Source organism: Eptesicus fuscus, chromosome 20, assembly GCF_027574615.1.
Source record: "Eptesicus fuscus isolate TK198812 chromosome 20, DD_ASM_mEF_20220401, whole genome shotgun sequence".
NCBI lineage: Eukaryota > Metazoa > Chordata > Mammalia > Chiroptera > Vespertilionidae > Eptesicus > Eptesicus fuscus.
The window spans coordinates 51,481,655-51,498,056 of record NC_072492.1 but is presented as its reverse complement, the minus strand read 5'-3'; the positions used below and the strand labels follow the sequence as shown (position 1 = coordinate 51,498,056).

Here is a 16,402-nt window from a genome sequence, read left to right as displayed (position 1 = left end):
TTCTACTAGATTATCAGCCATTTAAAGATGAAGTCTGCGCTGGCATTCTACCAGTATTCAATAAGGGAGCAAGAGATATCTGATTTGGTTAAAATCTTGATGAATATTGGTAAAAGCAAAAGACTGGAAATAAATACAATATCTATAAGTAGGGGGCTGAGTGAATAACCTCTGCAGATCGTGCCTGTTATCCATGCATTATAAGTCAGCTCCAAATTCAAACTTCAGCGCCTGCTCTGTGGAAAGGCATCAGTCACTTTCCTGTGCCGTCAGGTGTGAGGTTCCGCTTTGCCAGGAGCGGGCGCTGGAGAGACACGGCAGGAGGAAGCCCTTTTCTTCCTGGGTGCGCTGCGCGGGCCGGCCCTGCAGGCTCCTTCAGCTCCCAGCGCCTCCCCGGCGTCCAGCGCTCACACTGCATGGTGGCCAGCAGCCCCCAGCGTCCCCCTGGCGACCCCTTAAGTGGTTTTGTGCCAAGTGCCTCTGGCGAGACACCTTCGGCGAAAAGCTTTCCCAGTTCAAGGAGGCTTTCCAGTGGTTCCACCAGGGCAGCGCCCAGCGGCCTCTCTGCCACCCCGTGAGCCACAGCTAGTCCGCTCCAGCGAGGTCCAGAGCCGGGCCCTGGCGCAGAGTGGGGTCCTCGCTGGGTGCTCCTTCAGAGCCTGGGGGCTTTGGGGGGGGTTTCTTGCCATTCTCTATAGTCCCGTTGACTTCCTATCAGCCTCCCTTGCTGCAATCCCCAGTTATTGATTCATTATATTAAACTCTCTGTTCAAGGTACCGTGTGGTTCCTCTCCTGAGCGGACCCTGTCAAATACATCCACCCACACCACGTCGTGCTGTGCAGCCATGACCTGCAGGTGCCCGCGGAGTGCTCTGCGGTGCACCTGCCGGCTCTGCGGCTCTGCACGACTGCAGGGCTGTTGGGGCCGTTCCTCCCCCCCCGCCCTCCCCCGGGGATTGAACGCGGAAGTCGGCGCCGTCCGTTCCTCCACTCCTTGCGCCAGAGTCCGGCCGTTGGGAGGACGCGCCACCCTCTCGCGTCTACAACATGCACCGCATCCTCCTCCAGATTCCCGAGGACCCGCCCCGGAAGTCGGGCCCGCCCCCGCCCCAGACCCGGAAGTGAGCGCCCGCCCCTTGGCCCCAGGCTCCGTCCCGCGCCCGCCGGTCCACGTTCTCGGTAGGCGCCGCGCGGGCGGGCGCGGGGCGTGCGGGCTCCGCCCTCGGGAGTGCGGGCGCGGGAGGCGACGCGGGGGCTGCAGGGAGCGGGTCTCGGGCTGCGCCCCGGCCCAGGCGGTGCCCTCGCTGCGCGGGCAGGTCCCGGAGGGAGCGCGGCGCTGCACCCGCCGCTGTCCGGGGTTTGAGTGGACGCTGCAGAGACCCCCTGGGAGGCGCCCCAGAACCGGTCCCCGCGCCCGCGCCCTGCGGGCATCGGGGTGCCGGGTGCTCCTCCGCGCTGCAGGTCAGCCCCTGGGGACGCACCGCGCAGCCGAGGCGACCGCAGGGCTGGCTTCCCGGGGCCGCGCAGGGCTGACTCTGCCGAGATGCGACCTGCAGTTCCGGTTTTTGGCGGGACCAGCGCGGGGAAACGAGGGCGGTCCGCTAGGTTCTGGTGGGCCCCGGAGCTTGAAGGCCACTGGGGCTAAGGTGTCTGAGACAGCTTTGCCGGTGAGACGGGGCAGCGGGGGGCCAGCGCCCGTGGACCGTGCGTGAGTCCGAGAGGGCGCGCGGCCCCGGTGCAGTCCGTGTAACCGAGCAGAGCTGGGCCTTGCTCACAGGGGGAGCGGCCTCCCCCCCGGGGATCAGGGGATCTGGGGGGCCAGCTGGGTCCCCAGCCTGCACCGCCTGGCGGGGCGGCCAGCGCGGCCCCCTGCCCTGGAGAGGCCGCCCTCGTCTGGAGAGGCAGTGGCCCCAGCTGTCCGTGTCTGCCGTCCCCAGCCGGGCCTCCCGCTGAGAGTGGTGTCCGCGCGGCCCAGGGATGTACATGCTGGTGGAGACGCTCTCCAGTTCCCGCCTCCATCTGAAGAGGGCGCCGGGCATCCGGTCCTGGTCCCTGCTCGTCGGTAAGGGTTTCCATATTTCACCCCAAACAAAAAACTTAACTTTAAAAATAGGTGAAAATGAAACCCACGTTTCCCTTCCTTGTTTTACTGCCGACCCCCAAACACAGCAGCTGTCCTGTTTGTGTGTGTTCTCCGGGGCTTATCCTCTGTCTGTGCTGTTACGTGTGACGTGTGTCTGTCTTGCCTTGTTCACCACTTGACATCCTTTAGTTAACACTGCATGCTCTTCTGAGGGCCCATGTTACCCCCACACACATTTAAAAATATGTTCTTAGTGGTTTTATAGAGAGAAGACGGGAGAGGGAGAGAGAGCAACATCGACTGGCTGCCTCCGCATGCCCCCCTGCAGGGGATCGGGCCTGCAACCTCAGGCAGGTGCCCCCACCGGGAATTGAACCTGTGACCTGGTGCAGGGGACCACACTCAACCAACTGAGCCACATGGCCGGGCCACGTTCCCCCTTTCACTTGCTCTCATACACCTGCTCACAGGTGTCTGATTTACCCGCAGGCCCACGTGATGCGTGATAGTGCGTTCTGTCTTTCCCCCAAGTGGGAGAGGCTGCCCTGGCCTCCATCCCCGTCACTGCCAATCAGAGGGCCCTGCACCCGCTGGGCAGCTGCCCTGGGTGGCCTGGATGGCGAGTGTAAGCGGAGCCGCCTGCCTCCAGCAGCCTGTCTCCAGTCCTTCTTTCCCATGACCCTGCATGCGGCTCCTCCGCTTCTCCTCAGCTGATGTGTTGTGACACTTTACGTAGTCCTGTCTTCATTCCGCACTTGATACTGTTGGGGTAACACCCACGTGGGGCTCCTCCGTCCGACTCCCAGTCGGCTCTGGGTCCTCACGGAGACGGATGTGTCACCTGCGTACTGTGAGTGGCACGTACCGTGTTTGTGAAGGAGCTTCCCCCGCTTCTGAGCCTGGTGGTCTCCCTGCTCCGAGGCTGCGGGGCGGGGAGCAGGGAGGGGCGGGCCCTGGGCTGTCGGCGGTCCCGCAGCAAGGTCCCTGCTTTCTCTCTGCAGGAATCTTGTCCATTGGCCTGGCGGCTGCCTACTACAGTGCAGGTGAGAAGCAGCGCCTGCTCCCCGCAACTTCCTCGCTCTTTGGAAAACGGGAAAGAAGGAAAGCCCGTCACTCCTGACCCACCAAGGCCTGGCCTCTGGGAACACCGCCCGCCCCTCTGCCTCCTGGGGGCTCGGGCGCAGCCGCACCGCTGTGTGCGGCGGATTCGCCCTCATGCCCAGCACTTCTCACTTGTATCTGGGCGTTCTCCTGGGTCAGAAAATACTCCTCGAGAGGGTGCTCTCTCGTGTCTGCGTAGGCTCGTTGCGGGGTGAGCCATACTCTCAGCCCCCCCACCTTTCCCCTCCACAAGCCATGCTGTGATCGGCAGAGACCGGCTGCCCGTCTCCAGTAGACGCCACAGGGAGCGAGGGCAGAGCGGGAGGAGTGTGTCCCACGTGGCCCTGAGTGACAGGCAGGGCCCCAGTGCCGCTCCAGCCCAGCGTCTGGGAGAGAGGGACCCCTGCGGGCCCACCCTGCGCCTCTGCTGCTGGTCTCACGTGGCCGCGTCCTCTGTTTGTCCCCAGATAGTCTGGGCTGGAAGATCTTCTACGTCACCGGCTGCCTGTTCGTGGCCGTGCAGAACCTGGAGGACTGGGAGGTGAGGCCGCTGCAGCCCGGCTCCCTGCTGAGACGGCGCAGGGGCTCCTGGTGCCTGGGCGCGGCCCTGGTGCCTGTCCGTCACTGCTCCGGGGCCAAGGAGTCCTCTGGAGCCGTGTTCCTCCTAGCAGCTCTTCAAGGCTGTTTGTACCCAAATTCTTCCCTCCCGAGGTCGCCGTAGCGCAGAATGGCACGGGCCAGCCCGCTTCCTCAGGGGCCACCCCCTCCCTTGTCCCTCGTCATGATCCTTTGAGCTGCCTGGCCCTGTGCTGCTCCCTGACCCCGTTCCCTCATTGGCTGACCTTGGCCACTGTCCTCGTCCTGGAAGACCTGCCTCGAGGCCCCAGGCCCCTGCGCTCACACCCGTCAGGAGTCTCGGTCAGGCTGCAGGTGTTGGGCGTTGGCAGAGCAGCTTGGGTGCTGGCGTTGGGTTCTGAGTGGGATGGGAAGGGCGAGGGTGGGACCGTCGGCGAGCCAGGCCCTCCCGGGTTCGTGCGGGCGGCTCCTGCCCAGCGGCCAGCAGCCGGTGACCCCGTGGCCGTTTCCAGGAGGCCATCTTCGACAAGAGCACCGGCAAGGTCGTGCTGAAGACGTTCAGCTTGTACAAGAAGCTGCTGACCCTCCTCCGAGCAGGCCACGACCAGGGTGAGGCGTCGGGACTGAACGGGACTCGGGCTACCCCGGGCTGGACGGGGGGCAGCCAGGGCTGAGTGACGGCTGGGACTGGGCCTGAGGCCTGGGTGCACGCTGGCTGCTCGGTAATCAGGGGGGACGTGGGGGCCCCGCGACATGGCCTGGCCCGAGCCTATTGCCAGGCGCCCCAGCTCGTTGCCCGGCCACTCAGGACAGGAAGGCCCTCTCAGCCATTGAGGAGATGAAGCAGAGACGGGGGGACAGGCAGGCCTTTCGAGGCCACGATGGGCCAGATGTTCCTTCTCTCCAGCCTGGCCGTGACCCGGCAGCTGTGGCCCCTGACCTGTGACACCAAAGGTCGGGGTCTCGCCTGTCTTCTGGGGTTCAGCCTCGGACACAGTGGCCGACGCTTTCTGCTTCATGGCAAGCGTGGCGTGGTCCTCTGCAGAGTGGCCCGGAAGTGACCGCGCCCGCACCCAGGTGGGGGGGACGCGGCTGCCCCTGACCCGCCTGCCCTGCCCCCCAGTGGTGGTCCTGCTGAATGACATCCGGGACGTGAACGTGGAGGAGGAGAAGGTGCGGTACTTCGGGAAGGGCTACGTGGTGGTGCTGCGCTTCTCCACGGGCTTCTCACACCCCCTCACCCAGAGCGCCGTCATGGGCCACCACGGGTGAGCGAGGACGGGGGAGGGGACTGCCCAGCGGGGCGGGGCACGGGCAGAGGACCGGGGAGGCTGGGGCAGGCGTGCCACCACCGCGAGGCGATGCCGGGGTCCCCACGAGGACAGGCAGAGCATGGGGACCTCAAGGGGCTCCGGCAGGACGGGGCGGGGCTGGGGCCAGGTGAGGATGGGGACCAGGACGGAAGGTGCCGGGTCCTCGCGGAGAGCTCTCGGGGGTAGCGGCTGTGGTTTTCCGGGTGCACCGCTCTCGTGGTAACCGCCCTTCCTCCGGTGCCGCCCGGCCCAGCGATGTGGAAGCCATCGCCAGGCTCATCACCAGCTTCCTGGAGCTGCACCGCTCCGAGAGCCCTGAGGAGCTGTCTGAGAGCAGCGACAGCGACGGCCCCGCCGAGCAGGGCTGACCCGGGGAGCCCCCGGCCGTGGACCTGATGGAGCCTCAGCAGGCCAGCCTTCCTCCTCACCACCCAGCTGTGTCCCTGGCAGCCCCCGGGCGGGGCCCTGGGCCACTCCTGCTGCTTGCTGCCGCCCTCTGCGCAGAACCACGGCTGGGCTCCCAGGCGCCCAGGGCGGGGGTGGCCTCGGATCTGCCTCCCGGAGCCAGGTGGCCCCAGCCTGGTGGTGTGGGGCGTGAGTGTGGTGGGGGGCGTGGCCTGGTCTGGGCTGACCCACCCCACAGCCCACCAGCTGGGTGTGCTCCAGCCTCTGGAAGGGGAGGGGGCCAGGCTCCCCAGGGCACGGCCTGAGGCTGGCCACACGGTCCCTGGGGGATTCAGCTCCAAGCTCACGGCGAGGCTTCAATTTATCGCGGACCAACCAGGATGGTGCTGGGCTGTCTTGGGGCAGATCCCCTCCCGTCCCGTCCTGTCCCGTCCCCTCAGCCCGGGCAACGCCCACTTGGCGAGAAGAGGTTCTCCCAGCCTCGTGCACGGTTTCAAGCCGGGACCTCACTCTGAGAAGTCAGAGAAGACCTGTCAGCTGGGCCCATTTGTGGGGCAGGAAGTGGGCTGCACCCACGGAACTGGGCATCGAGCACCTCCGGGCAGGTGCACGGGCAGAGCCCGGGATCGCCCATGGGGCTGCCGCCGCCTGGTGACAGGGACCGCAGTTTCTGCCATCTCCCTCCTCGGCAGGGGCTGCGACCACCTGGGCTTGGGAACATGTCGCCGGACCTGCTAGTGGGGTTCCACGTGAACCGCTGGACTGAGCTGTGCAGGGCTGCCCCTCCTGAGGGCTGAGAGGCTCTGGGAGGGGGGGGCCAGGCAGGCCTCGAGGTCCCCCCCCCCCCCCGTGGGATTGTTGTGAACACCAGGCGGTAGTGAGGTCACACTCCTGTCAGCACGACCTCTAGCTTTTCTCTCCTTTTTATTTCACGAGAATTAAAGTTCTACGTGCAGATCAGTGAGCAGGTCCCTACGGGCGTTTCCTTCCCTGTTTCAGCCGCCTTCTCCCCATGATCACCACCGGCGCCGAGTGGGGCCTGCTGCCTGGCGTCCCGGGCGCAGCAGGAGGCGAGTGTTGGGCCAGACAGAGCTGGACTCGGGGTGGGAGGCCCATCCCCTCAGGGGCCCTGGCCTGTGTCGGGGCCGGCTGGTGGGGGTGGGGGGCTGGCAGCCTCGAGGTCCTGCAGCAGCGCCTGCAGCTGCCCCAAGCTGGGGTGCACGTTCTCCTGCAGCCACTCCTCCACGGCGCCCTCGGGGAAGACACGGTGCAGGGCGGCCGCCAGCTCCTGCGTGAGGGCGCTCCACCTGCCCAGGAGACTGAGACCCGACAGGTGTGAGGATCCCGTCCATCGGAGCAGCTGTGCCTCAGTTTACCCATCCGTGCACCGGGCTGCCGCGTTGTTGGGAGTCAATGACTGGGGACACATTTTAACATGTGACCCTGGGATTTCCTTCAGGTCTACACCCATCAGCAGTGCACAGCACTTAACGCAGTGGGACAGTCTGCAGAGCCCAGCGCCGGCAGGACTGGCTGGCAGGACCCTGTCTCCTTGGTGCCAGGGAGGACGCGGGCTCGTGCCAGCTGTGGGGCCAGGACGGGCCCCGGTGGTCTGGCTCCACAGTGAGCCTGGACCCTGCCCGGTCTTTCTGGTCACCCCCCCTCCTCAAGCTGGGGGCACCTGGCTTCACTAACGTTCAGGGGCACCTGGGGATCCAGGCTCGGGAGCCGATGGCCACAGAGCGCTGCCACCGTGCGGCAGAGGGCACCAGCTCCAGGGGTGGGCGCGGGGGCGGGGGCTACCTGAGCGCCTGGGGCTGGATGTGCTGGATCATGACCGGGTGGATGAGCTTCCGCCGGCGGTGGTAGTGGCTGAACCAGCCTGTCACGTACCTGGGGGAGAGCCACACAGGTGGGCCCCAGGGACGGGGGCAAGGAAGCCTCAGGTGGTTTTTCATCTCAGTCTCCTAGACATTTTAACAAGTTTTCCCCCAGAAAGTTTTGGTGCAGGATGGGCAGGCCCTCGCCCTGGGTGTGTGTGGGGGGCATGCCCTGAGCCCCCGCTCACCTTGCCCCCATTCCCCTGTGCCCACACTCCCCTGTGCCCCCATTCCCGTGCCCACACTCCCCTGTGCCCCCCCTCGCCCGCGCCCCCGCTCACCTGTCCCTCTGCAGCATCTCGTCCACAGAGCTGCGCAGGTGCAGGCTGACTTGCATGACGAGGGCCAGGATGTCACTGCCAGGGAAGGAGCCGGTCCCCTCGCTGCACAGAGAACCCGGGCGCTGAGATGGGGCCGGGCATGGGGGGAGGGGCAGCGCTGAGGCTGGGGGATCACCTCGTGACACCGGCGATTTCCAGGCTCGAGATCCCCAGCAGGCTCTGCACGCGTGCCCGCACGTCCTCTGCGAAGCCTCCTGAAGCCAAGCAGGTGGCAGGTCCGTCACCGCCCGGGCACGTGACGGCGCTCCCGCGGGAGGCAGGGCCGGACTGTGGCGCCGGTCTCCCCCGCCCACCAGCACCCCGATGCCCCTGCAGCCAGAAGCACCTTCCTTCCCGAGGCATCATGGATTTCTCAGGGTTCACTGTGTCCGGGGGGCACGTTCCCCCAACCTCCTAGCCTGTCTTGGGTTCAGGCTTGGAAACCTGGGCTGCGGGGGCGGGTGGGGAACCGCTGAGGAAGGCCACAGCCCAGCCCCCGGCCTCGGGGAGAGCAGGGCACCTTACCGTGTAGGAGCGACTGCAGACAGACGGCCAGGGACGGGATGCCCACGGGCAGCAGCTCACACAGCACAGAGAAGTGGTCGTACCTGAGGCCGCAGGAGAGGGCGCTCAGCTCCGCTCCCTGCACCAGGACAGCACCGAGAAGCATCTGCAGAGCTGGCTGCTGCCTCCGGAAACACCCTTGGCTCCCGGGTGTGCAGGCCCACCCGCCGCCCAGCCTGGCTCAGTGCCACCCTGAAATCCTCAGAGTTCGGCTTTGTGAGTGAGGGCGAGGGCACAGCTCCCCTCGCAGGCCCTGCCTCCAGCTGCCCCGGGGCCGCTCTCCCTGCCCGTGGTGCCAGGGCCACCTGGCCTCTCCCCTGGCCCCAATCCTAGGTGGGACCTGTGGCCAGGACTTGGCCAGGACCAGGGTCCACTCATAGCTCAGATTTGCAACTGGCATGAAGTCGTGAAGAGCCGGTGTCTGTCCCGGTCCCCGCTGTGCGTGAGCCGCTGGGTGTGGGACTGTGGACAGGCACGCGGGTCCCAGGGCGGGCCAGGAGGGCAGCATGCCCTGGGCAGAGTTCGGGGGCGGCTACAGGGTGTGAGGGGCCCTGGCTGCTCCCCCCCCATCCCCAGAGCATCTGCCCTTCCCTCCGGGTCAGAGGCCCAGCCTGGGTGGCGAGGAGGGCGGTGTCCTGGCCACGGGCACCCTCACCTCTGCCAGCCGGTCAGGACGATGCCCTGCAGGGTGTCTTTCCGCCCCTGGGCCGCCACCTGCAGCCACCGCAGGTTGTTCCGGAGGTGGTGCTCGATGGGGGGCAGGGCCTGGCTCGGCCCCGTGGCCCCCTTGAAGGCACTGGCGGCCCACAGCCGGGGGAAGCCGCACCTCCGGTACTTTTCCACGAGGAGGGCTGACGAGACAGCGCGAGGCGGGACTGGGCCAGGGCCGAGGCGGCCGCGGCCACCACGCCTGAAACACGTGCCCGACACCGGCCGTGCGGGTGGAACCCAAGGAGCCCGCACACGGCCTGGACGGCGCCCCCTCAGGGAGCCCACCTCCCGCCCCCACAGGGGACCCCGGTTCTCGTCCATTAGGACAGGCCATCCCGTGAGGACCGGCCACAGGACACGCAGGCCGCTCCCTGGGACCCGGCTCCCCGGGCAGAGTCTGCGGTGAAGCAGAGGCAGGTCAGGCTCTGATGAGGAAGGAAACAGGCCCCGTGTCCCCTGGGCATCAGGTGGCGGGTCGCCCCGGCGGCTCGGTACTGACCCTTGCCCTGCACGTCCAGGTCGGCCCCGTAGTCCCAGAGCACTGCCTCCACCAGCTGCGGCACCCCGGACGCTGCGGGCGAGAGGCCGTGAGTGCCAGGCCGGCGGAACGCCCCGGCCCCCGCCGCTTGCATGAAAACGGGACACACGCCGTCTTTTCCAGGACACGCTCCACGCTGCGCGGCTCTTGGTGGAAATGCCACAGCCAGGAGCCAGCCTGCCCTGGGACGGCCCGGCCCGGGAGCCCCGGCCCAGCCCGCGGCCCAGCACGTCCCCGGGGCACCAGGCCCAGGCGCAACAGGAAGGTGCGCTAATTGGACTTAATTGTAACAAACCCAGATCAAACCCAGGTGGCCACATGGGTGCTGGCTGGCCTTGAGAAGGTGGGCCCCCACGTGGGCACCGGGCACCGTCCCGGCTCTGGCCAGAGCTGTGCGTGACCACACCAACCTCCCGTCTCCTCCCAAAGCCTCAGGCCCGGGCGCCGGGGCTGGAGGGGCTGCTGCTTCCCCCGTGGAACCTCGCCAGCGTCCGTGCAGGGCAGGCCGAGTGGGCAGAGGGCCAGGGGGCGGGAAGCAGGGCTCCCCGTGGCCCAGCCTCCCACCCCCGGTGGCCAGGGCCCCGGGCCTCGTGGCCGCCCAGGTCGGACCAGCGCTCCCATCCTGCCAGGCTCCCAGGTGCCGTCCAGGGGGCGGGCGTTTCCGGGTGAGGACATTTAAACCGTGGCTCTGACGGGACTGTGGGCGGCAAAGCTCCGCTGCGTTTGCACTCAGTCCCCCGAGCAGACGGGGCTCAGCAGCAGCCGGCGCCTCCTCCCGTGGACGCGCCGCTGACCTGACAGCTGGTCCTCGGGGATGTCCCGCAGCATGTCGTCCCACACCAGCGGCGTCGTGGCCGGGTGCCGGGCCCGCACGTGGCTGGCCACGGCCTTCACGTGGGACAGACACAGCGTGGCCGTGGTGTTCTGCTCCTGCTGCAGCCACTGCCTCGAGGCCTCGCCCTCCCCGAGGTAATAGACCTGGAGGAGGGAAGGCAGGCCCGTCTGCCTCCCGACCCGCCGTCCGTCGGAGCACCCAGGCAGGGGCACGGGCACGGGAGGAGGCGGCAGCGGAGGGCGACCTGCTGCTTCGCCGAGACCTGAACTCCCCCTCGAGGGTCCCTTCCACAGCAGCTCGAGGGGAAGGACCAGACGCCCCCACGGCCTGCCCTTCTCTATCGGGCGTGTGGGCGCGTGGGCTATTTTTCTATTTAAGAGAAGCAGCCCGGGGGGGGGGGGTGACCTTGAGGTGAAGACGCGGGAGCCTGTGGACCTGGGGGCGGGCCGGACGCAGCACCCACCTCGTCACAGCCGATGTGGAGCCACCGGGCTCCCGGGTGCAGCTCCAGCACCTGGTCGACCATGGCTCCCACCAGCGCCAGCGACTCCGCCTCGTGGGGGTTCAGGGTGTTGGGGAAAAGCGCCACTTCTCGGAGGTGGGCGAGAGCCTCATGCTTCAGCACAAACTGCGGGAGGGGCCGGGCAGGGGCGGGGGGAGCAGGTCACGCGGGGAGAGACGCTCACGCCCGGACCGGACAGGCCGCTTCTGGGTTTAAACTTCCGACAGCGGCTGGAGGTCCCCGCCGAGGAGGTCTGACCCTCAGCCGGCACGCCTGTCCGCAGGGGCTTCTGAGAGCCTGTCCCTGCAGCGCCCGCTGCCTCCTGCCATCGCGCCCCCGAACCCCGCACCTGGGCGCCCGGCGACGCCCGTCCCTCCCACTTACCTCCATGTGTCCGAACGTCTGCACCAAGGGGACCACCTCGAGCTCGTGCGCGGCGGCCAGACGCAGGACCTCCGTGACCTCAGCGGGGCTGCGAGACAGGCCCCCAGCTCGCTCACACTCCCGGGCCCTCGCCAGCGCCCGGGGGCTCTCCTGGGGAAACTAGGCCGGCTAACCCCGAAAAGCTCCACAGACGTTCTGAGGTTTCAGAGACGCTCCTGCTCTGGGATTTGGGCTGTCACGGCCTCAAGTAACATTAGCTTTTTACCAGCGACTCTCACCCAACCCCGGGACGCCGGAGTCACTGTACCAGAAACTGCCCCACGAGGAATCATGACAGAGCAGGTCGGCAGGCGGACCCGAGGGCAAACTCCCCGTGGGTTTTAGTGCAGCTGTGACCTAAAAAAGGTCGCTACGTTTTTAAATGATTCAGAAAAATACTTCCCACAAATGGTGGTGTTGGGACACAGCCACGCCCAGGCATTCGCATGTCACCTGTGGTAACAGAGACGGGCCGGGCCCAGCCTGCCATGCTCCCTGTGTAGTCTTTTTAAAAATGTATTTTGTATTGATTTCAGAGAGGGAGAAGAGGGAGAGAGAGAGGAACATCAATGATGAGAATCACTGATAGCCGGGCCTGTGCCCTGACGGGGAATTGAACCGTGACCTCCTGGTTCATAGGCGGACGCTCAGCCATGGAGCCACGCCGGTCAGGCTGGGCTGTTTGTTACTGATTCGCAGGGACACCGCGATCTCGAAGCCAGCGGGGGGCACCCGGAGCACCAGGTCCGATGTCATGAACTCTGAGCCTCTCCCCTTTAGCCTCCACCTTCCCATGGAGACCCGCTGTGGCCTCGGGAGCAGCCTCCTCCCCCTGCCTGGCACCTGTCAAAGCTCCTGCCCGCCCCTCACACCTGCGGCGCCAGGATCACGGCCCGTGGGGATCACGGCTTCCCTTACTTTCCCTACTATTCTGTGAACGCGTTTTATTTTTATAGTCAAAGACGTGCATTTAAAAAGACAGACAAGGGATTATCCCACTGTCGTGAAATTCTCGCCTGCCCTGCCCGCACCCCCAGGTTGCCACCCCCACCCTTTCACACACACACCCTCCCCCCCCCCCCACCGTTTTCTCTGCAGGAGGCGACCCGCGCAGGCAGGTACCTGTAGGCGTGCGGGGCCCTCAGCAGCCTCAGGGGGCCCTCGTAGGGAAACGTGTCTTCATACTCGATGAGGAGGCCGTTTGCGCCCAGGGCACGGAACAGCGGGAAAATCTGGGGGGGAGGGGCGTGAGGAAGTGACCTGCAGCAGCACGCGGGCGTCTTTAGCTACGGACACAGGTCTCTGTCGGTACTTCTCCCCGGACACGTCTCACCTGGACGGTGTACTCTGTTACGTCAGTCAAACTCTCTCACGCAGTGACATGTTCAAGGGCTAAGCTGGGGGAGGCGGAGCCAGCAGGGACAGGCGGCCCCGGGCACAGAGAGCAGCCCACAGGAGCCGGGGGACCGGCAGGGCTGGGGTTGGTGGTGTGCGGCTGGAAGGAAACTTAGAGGAAGTGGGGCCAGCCGGCGTGGCTCAGTGGTTGAGCACCGGCCTATGAACCAAGAGGTCACAGTTCAATTCCCGGTCAGGGCACGTGCCCGGGTTGTGGGCTCCATCCCCAGTGGGGGGCGTGCAGGAGGCAGCCGATCCATGATTCTCTCTGAACATTGATGTTTCTATCTCTCCCTCTCCCTCTCCCTTCCTCTCTGAGATCAATAAAAATATATTTTTAAAAAAGGGGGAGCAGAGGCGTGGCTGGTCCTGGCTACCTCACAGGCGTCCTCCCCCGCCCCATTTCGCCATCTTTATTTCAAAGGAGATGAACTCCTGCCTTCAAGGATTTCTAGGACTAGGCCGTGTCTACGACACAGAGCTGGGACCTCCTTCCCGTCTGGCGCCACGCAGGGTGACAAGCGGCACCCTGTGGGCACCGGGGAAGGCCCCCTGCAGACACGGAACCAGCAGCCTGTGCCCAGGGCTCGTCTGACTTGTCCACCCCCGTGGACACGACTGTCCACGCGCCCTTGCCCTCGCGTCTGAGACGTTCTGAAACTGGCTGCAGGGGAGGAGGGCGTCAGCTGGGAGGAAAAATCAGCTGTCATGCGTCATACAACTGGTCATTAGTCATTAACTGCAAATTACAAAACCACGCACAGCCTCACCTCCTGTCCACAATGTCTGCAAAGACCCTATTTCCAAATCGCGTCCCGGTCACAGGGGCGAGGGGCCAGGATTTGAACGTATCTTTTTGGGGGACACATTCAGCCCATGGGGAAGAGGTTGGGGGTTTCTTCATCCCGTTTTTTCCTTTTACTCTCCTGGCTGCCCTGTAACCAGGCCAGACCCCGCAGCTGAGTTCTCAGCACACATTGCTACAGGTCACTGTCCACACCTTTAGAGACCCACCCGAAGGGCTCCCCTCGAGGGAAAAGGGGCTCCCACCTCCGAGAGGTACGAGACCTTGGGCGGGGCTCCTTTAAGGTCCAGGTGAACAAATCGCATCTTGAACGGCGAGGAGTCCGACATCTCGCTGTCTGTTGGGAAGTCACACGACAAAGGTCTCTTGTTCGGGCCGTCTTCCTGGGAGAGAAAGTCAGAGTTAGGAGCGGAGTCCCCTGCCTTCTGTCCAGGTCTGCTATTCACACGGAGGAAACTCCTTCCACCAACACGGCTCACACGTCAAGGCGTGCATCTCCTGTGCGAGCAGAGGGGCCTCTGCGTTTCGGGGTGATCTGCCCCTGAAGTAGAACAGCACTGGTTCCCTTCAAGAGGCTCTGGTCTGTGGTAACACATGTGCCAGCAAGGAATTCTCCGGTCCTAAAGGCCCTTCATCCGTGAGAACAGGCAGGGGTCTCCAAACACTATTTCAGGCCCCACGATATGTCTTTGTGGAAAGTTTATCCTCCGTTTTGTTTTTCTTTGGATAACATCAAAAATATTTTCATTTCTAGAGCTGGTGTCAGCCACTTGTATGAAGAATCTGCAAACATTTCCACTAGGTCAGAGAAAACTGCCCGGGATTTAAAACAGGCCATTGGCCCTAACTGGTGTGGCTCAGTGGATAGAGCGTCGGCCTGCGGACGCAAGGGTCCCAGGTTCGATTCTGGTCAAGGGCATGTACCTTGGTTGCGGGCACATCCCCAGGAGGGGACGTGCAGGAGGCAGCTGATCGATGTTTCTCTCTCATTGATATTTCTGACTCTCTATCCCTCTCCCTTCTTCTCTGTAAAAAATCAATAAAATATATTTAAAAAATAAAACAGGCCATTGATTGGCATGTTGAGTAACTACATTGTGCACCTGAAACTCATATAATACTGTATGTCGACTATACCTGAGTTTTGTTAAAAGGCAAAAATTTTAATTATTTGGAAAATGGATGAGCCACAAGTGTATCAGGGCTGGCTGGTTTATGTTGATGTGAAGGGAGTGTTTGGATGACAATGAAGCAGCTGGAAATAGTGAAATCTTTTTTTTTTTTTCCTACTATAAGAGCACAAAGGATTAATGGGAAAAGAAACTCTGCTACATTGGTCATATACACAGTTCAGTAACTCCCACCACTCATTCCACACAGGCTCATGAACCCGACCGTGAGGAGTCTATAGTGCAGAGGGGAGATACAATAGCCGCATACAGAAACCAATCCACTTGTCTTTTAAAAAGGAATTACAGCCCTCGCCGGTTTGCTCAGAGGTTAGTGTCTCGGGTCGATTCCAGTTAAGGGCATGCATCTTGGTTGCAGGCTCAACCCCTGGCCCCGGTCAGGCGCCTGCGGAAAGCAACTAATGGATGTGTCTCTCACACCGATGTTTCTCTGTGTCTCTCCCCCTCCCTTCCACTCTCTCTAAAAATCAATGGGAAAATATCCTCAGCTGAGGATTAACAACAACAAAAAATAAATTATATTCAAGACAATCTCAGTGACGAAATCCTTAAAGCAAGGGGGGAGATGAAATTTATGAAAAAAACATTCTGAAAAACAGCAACGCTTTGTAAAGCTGAATTGTTTTAAAATCTTACAAACCAAACCGATTTTTTCAGGGAATAGATTTAAAAGAGGCACTGCGAGCTGGGAAATCTGCCTTGGTCATGTGTGCGTCTCCTACTCAGACAGAAATCCTGTTCCCCCGTCACGATGGGGCAAAAAGAGCGGAGACGGTTGCACGTGAGAATTACAATTTTTTATTATTGCTTTTTAGAGAGAGGAAGGGAGAGGGAGAGAAGCAGTAATGCTTTCGCGATGGGCTGCCTCCTGCTCGCCCCCGACCGGGCATTGAGCCCGCAGCCGGGGCGTGAGCCCGGAGCCCGGTGCCCGGTGCCCGGACCGGGAATCAGCCTGAAACCTCGGCGGGCTCCCTGCTAAGATGCACAGGACGGGAGAGAGCGCTCAGTCCCCTCTCACGAGTGCGGATTCCTTCGCTGTCCCTCCTGCGAGGAGCCCACAGAGGCGAGATCCTTCCAGAGGCTCGGCCACGTCCCTGCTCGAGATCGGACCACAGGCCGGTCCGCAGTTTTGTTGCTGGTTCCGCGGCTCCCAGGCCGGCGCCCACGGGCCCTGCGTGGCCTTGGGTGGCACTCCCGCCCCCGTTTCAGGACTGCGGGGCGGAACTCCTTTCAGTTCCACAGGTCCTGGAGGGTTTCCTTCCTCCCCCCCCCCAAACCCCTCCGCACCCCACATCCCGCACCCCACACCCCACACCCCACATCAGTAAATGACTCACCTTCTTCGGACTTAATTCTCATGAATGGACCTCATTGTCAGCTCGGCTTATTCAGAATCGCAGGGGTCCTAACAGGGCGGGTTACGACCCCACTCCTTACCCCAGGCCTTCGGGTCCCGCTGAGCACGAGGTGCCAGCGCTCAGGGTGGCACAGACCCCAGAGGGCGCGGGCCCTGGAGGAGGGCGCGGACCCCGGGGAGGAGGCACGGGAGGCGGGGGACGCGCTGCACCCAGAGGCTCGGAGCTCCGCGGGTTCCAGGAGGGCGGGGAGGGAAGGGGAGCGGAGGATCCGGGCGGGGCGGGGTGCCTGCCGGGTGCCTGCCCGGGTCCGCAGCGCTCGGCTTGCGATTGCTCGGGTCTGGCCGCCAGCCCCGGAGGGGACGGCCGAGCGTGTCGCCCCGCGTCCCCGGCCGCGCCTGCCTC

At 64.0% G+C, this 16,402-nt stretch overlaps 2 protein-coding genes across 4 annotated transcripts; one reads left to right on the top strand and one right to left on the bottom strand.

Annotated features, from left to right (window-relative positions):
* The first annotated feature begins 1,112 nt into the window (after positions 1–1,112).
* On the top strand, positions 1,113–5,634 carry LOC103298216 (cytochrome b-245 chaperone 1). Of its 2 annotated transcripts, none has more exons than XM_054708986.1 (7): positions 1,113–1,180; positions 1,939–2,063; positions 3,086–3,127; positions 3,653–3,726; positions 4,274–4,370; positions 4,885–5,029; positions 5,328–5,634. In XM_054708986.1, the coding sequence occupies exons 2-7, from the start codon at positions 1,979–1,981 to the stop codon at positions 5,440–5,442; spliced, it is 558 nt and encodes a 185-aa protein (XP_054564961.1). In that variant the 5' UTR covers positions 1,113–1,180; positions 1,939–1,978; the 3' UTR covers positions 5,443–5,634. The 2 variants fall into 2 exon arrangements, with proteins under 2 accessions (XP_054564961.1, XP_054564962.1); XM_054708987.1 differs by lacking the exon at positions 1,113–1,180 and adding an exon at positions 1,397–1,462.
* Positions 5,635–6,396: 762 nt separating this feature from the next.
* HEXD (hexosaminidase D) lies at positions 6,397–16,265 on the bottom strand. 2 transcript variants are annotated; one of them, XM_028130380.2, is made up of 13 exons: positions 15,980–16,265; positions 13,698–13,831; positions 12,375–12,484; positions 11,214–11,301; positions 10,791–10,955; positions 10,287–10,470; positions 9,454–9,525; positions 8,899–9,094; positions 8,205–8,287; positions 7,816–7,894; positions 7,641–7,742; positions 7,283–7,372; positions 6,397–6,798 (listed from the first exon to the last, which is right to left on the bottom strand). In XM_028130380.2, the coding sequence occupies exons 1-13, from the start codon at positions 15,999–16,001 to the stop codon at positions 6,600–6,602; spliced, it is 1,524 nt and encodes a 507-aa protein (XP_027986181.2). In that variant the 5' UTR covers positions 16,002–16,265; the 3' UTR covers positions 6,397–6,599. The 2 variants fall into 2 exon arrangements, with proteins under 2 accessions (XP_027986181.2, XP_027986184.2); XM_028130383.2 differs by lacking the exon at positions 6,397–6,798 and adding an exon at positions 6,805–6,896.
* Positions 16,266–16,402: the final 137 nt, after the last annotated feature.

Excerpts from the sequence above, each read along its gene's own strand:
- LOC103298216 (XM_054708986.1), top strand. The coding sequence starts at position 1,979 with ATGTACATGCTGGTGGAGACGCTCTCCAGTTCCCGCCTCCATCTGAAG. Across the intron at positions 3,727-4,273 it reads AGAACCTGGAGGACTGGGAG|GAGGCCATCTTCGACAAGAG; the intron begins GTGAGGCCGCTG and ends GGCCGTTTCCAG. Across the intron at positions 4,371-4,884 it reads CCGAGCAGGCCACGACCAGG|TGGTGGTCCTGCTGAATGAC; the intron begins GTGAGGCGTCGG and ends CCTGCCCCCCAG.
- HEXD (XM_028130380.2), bottom strand. The coding sequence starts at position 16,001 with ATGAGAATTAAGTCCGAAGAAG. Across the intron at positions 10,471-10,790 it reads TCCACATCGGCTGTGACGAG|GTCTATTACCTCGGGGAGGG; the intron begins GTGGGTGCTGCG and ends TCCCTCCTCCAG. Across the intron at positions 7,373-7,640 it reads GAGATGCTGCAGAGGGACAG|GTACGTGACAGGCTGGTTCA; the intron begins GTGAGCGGGGGC and ends GCTCTCCCCCAG.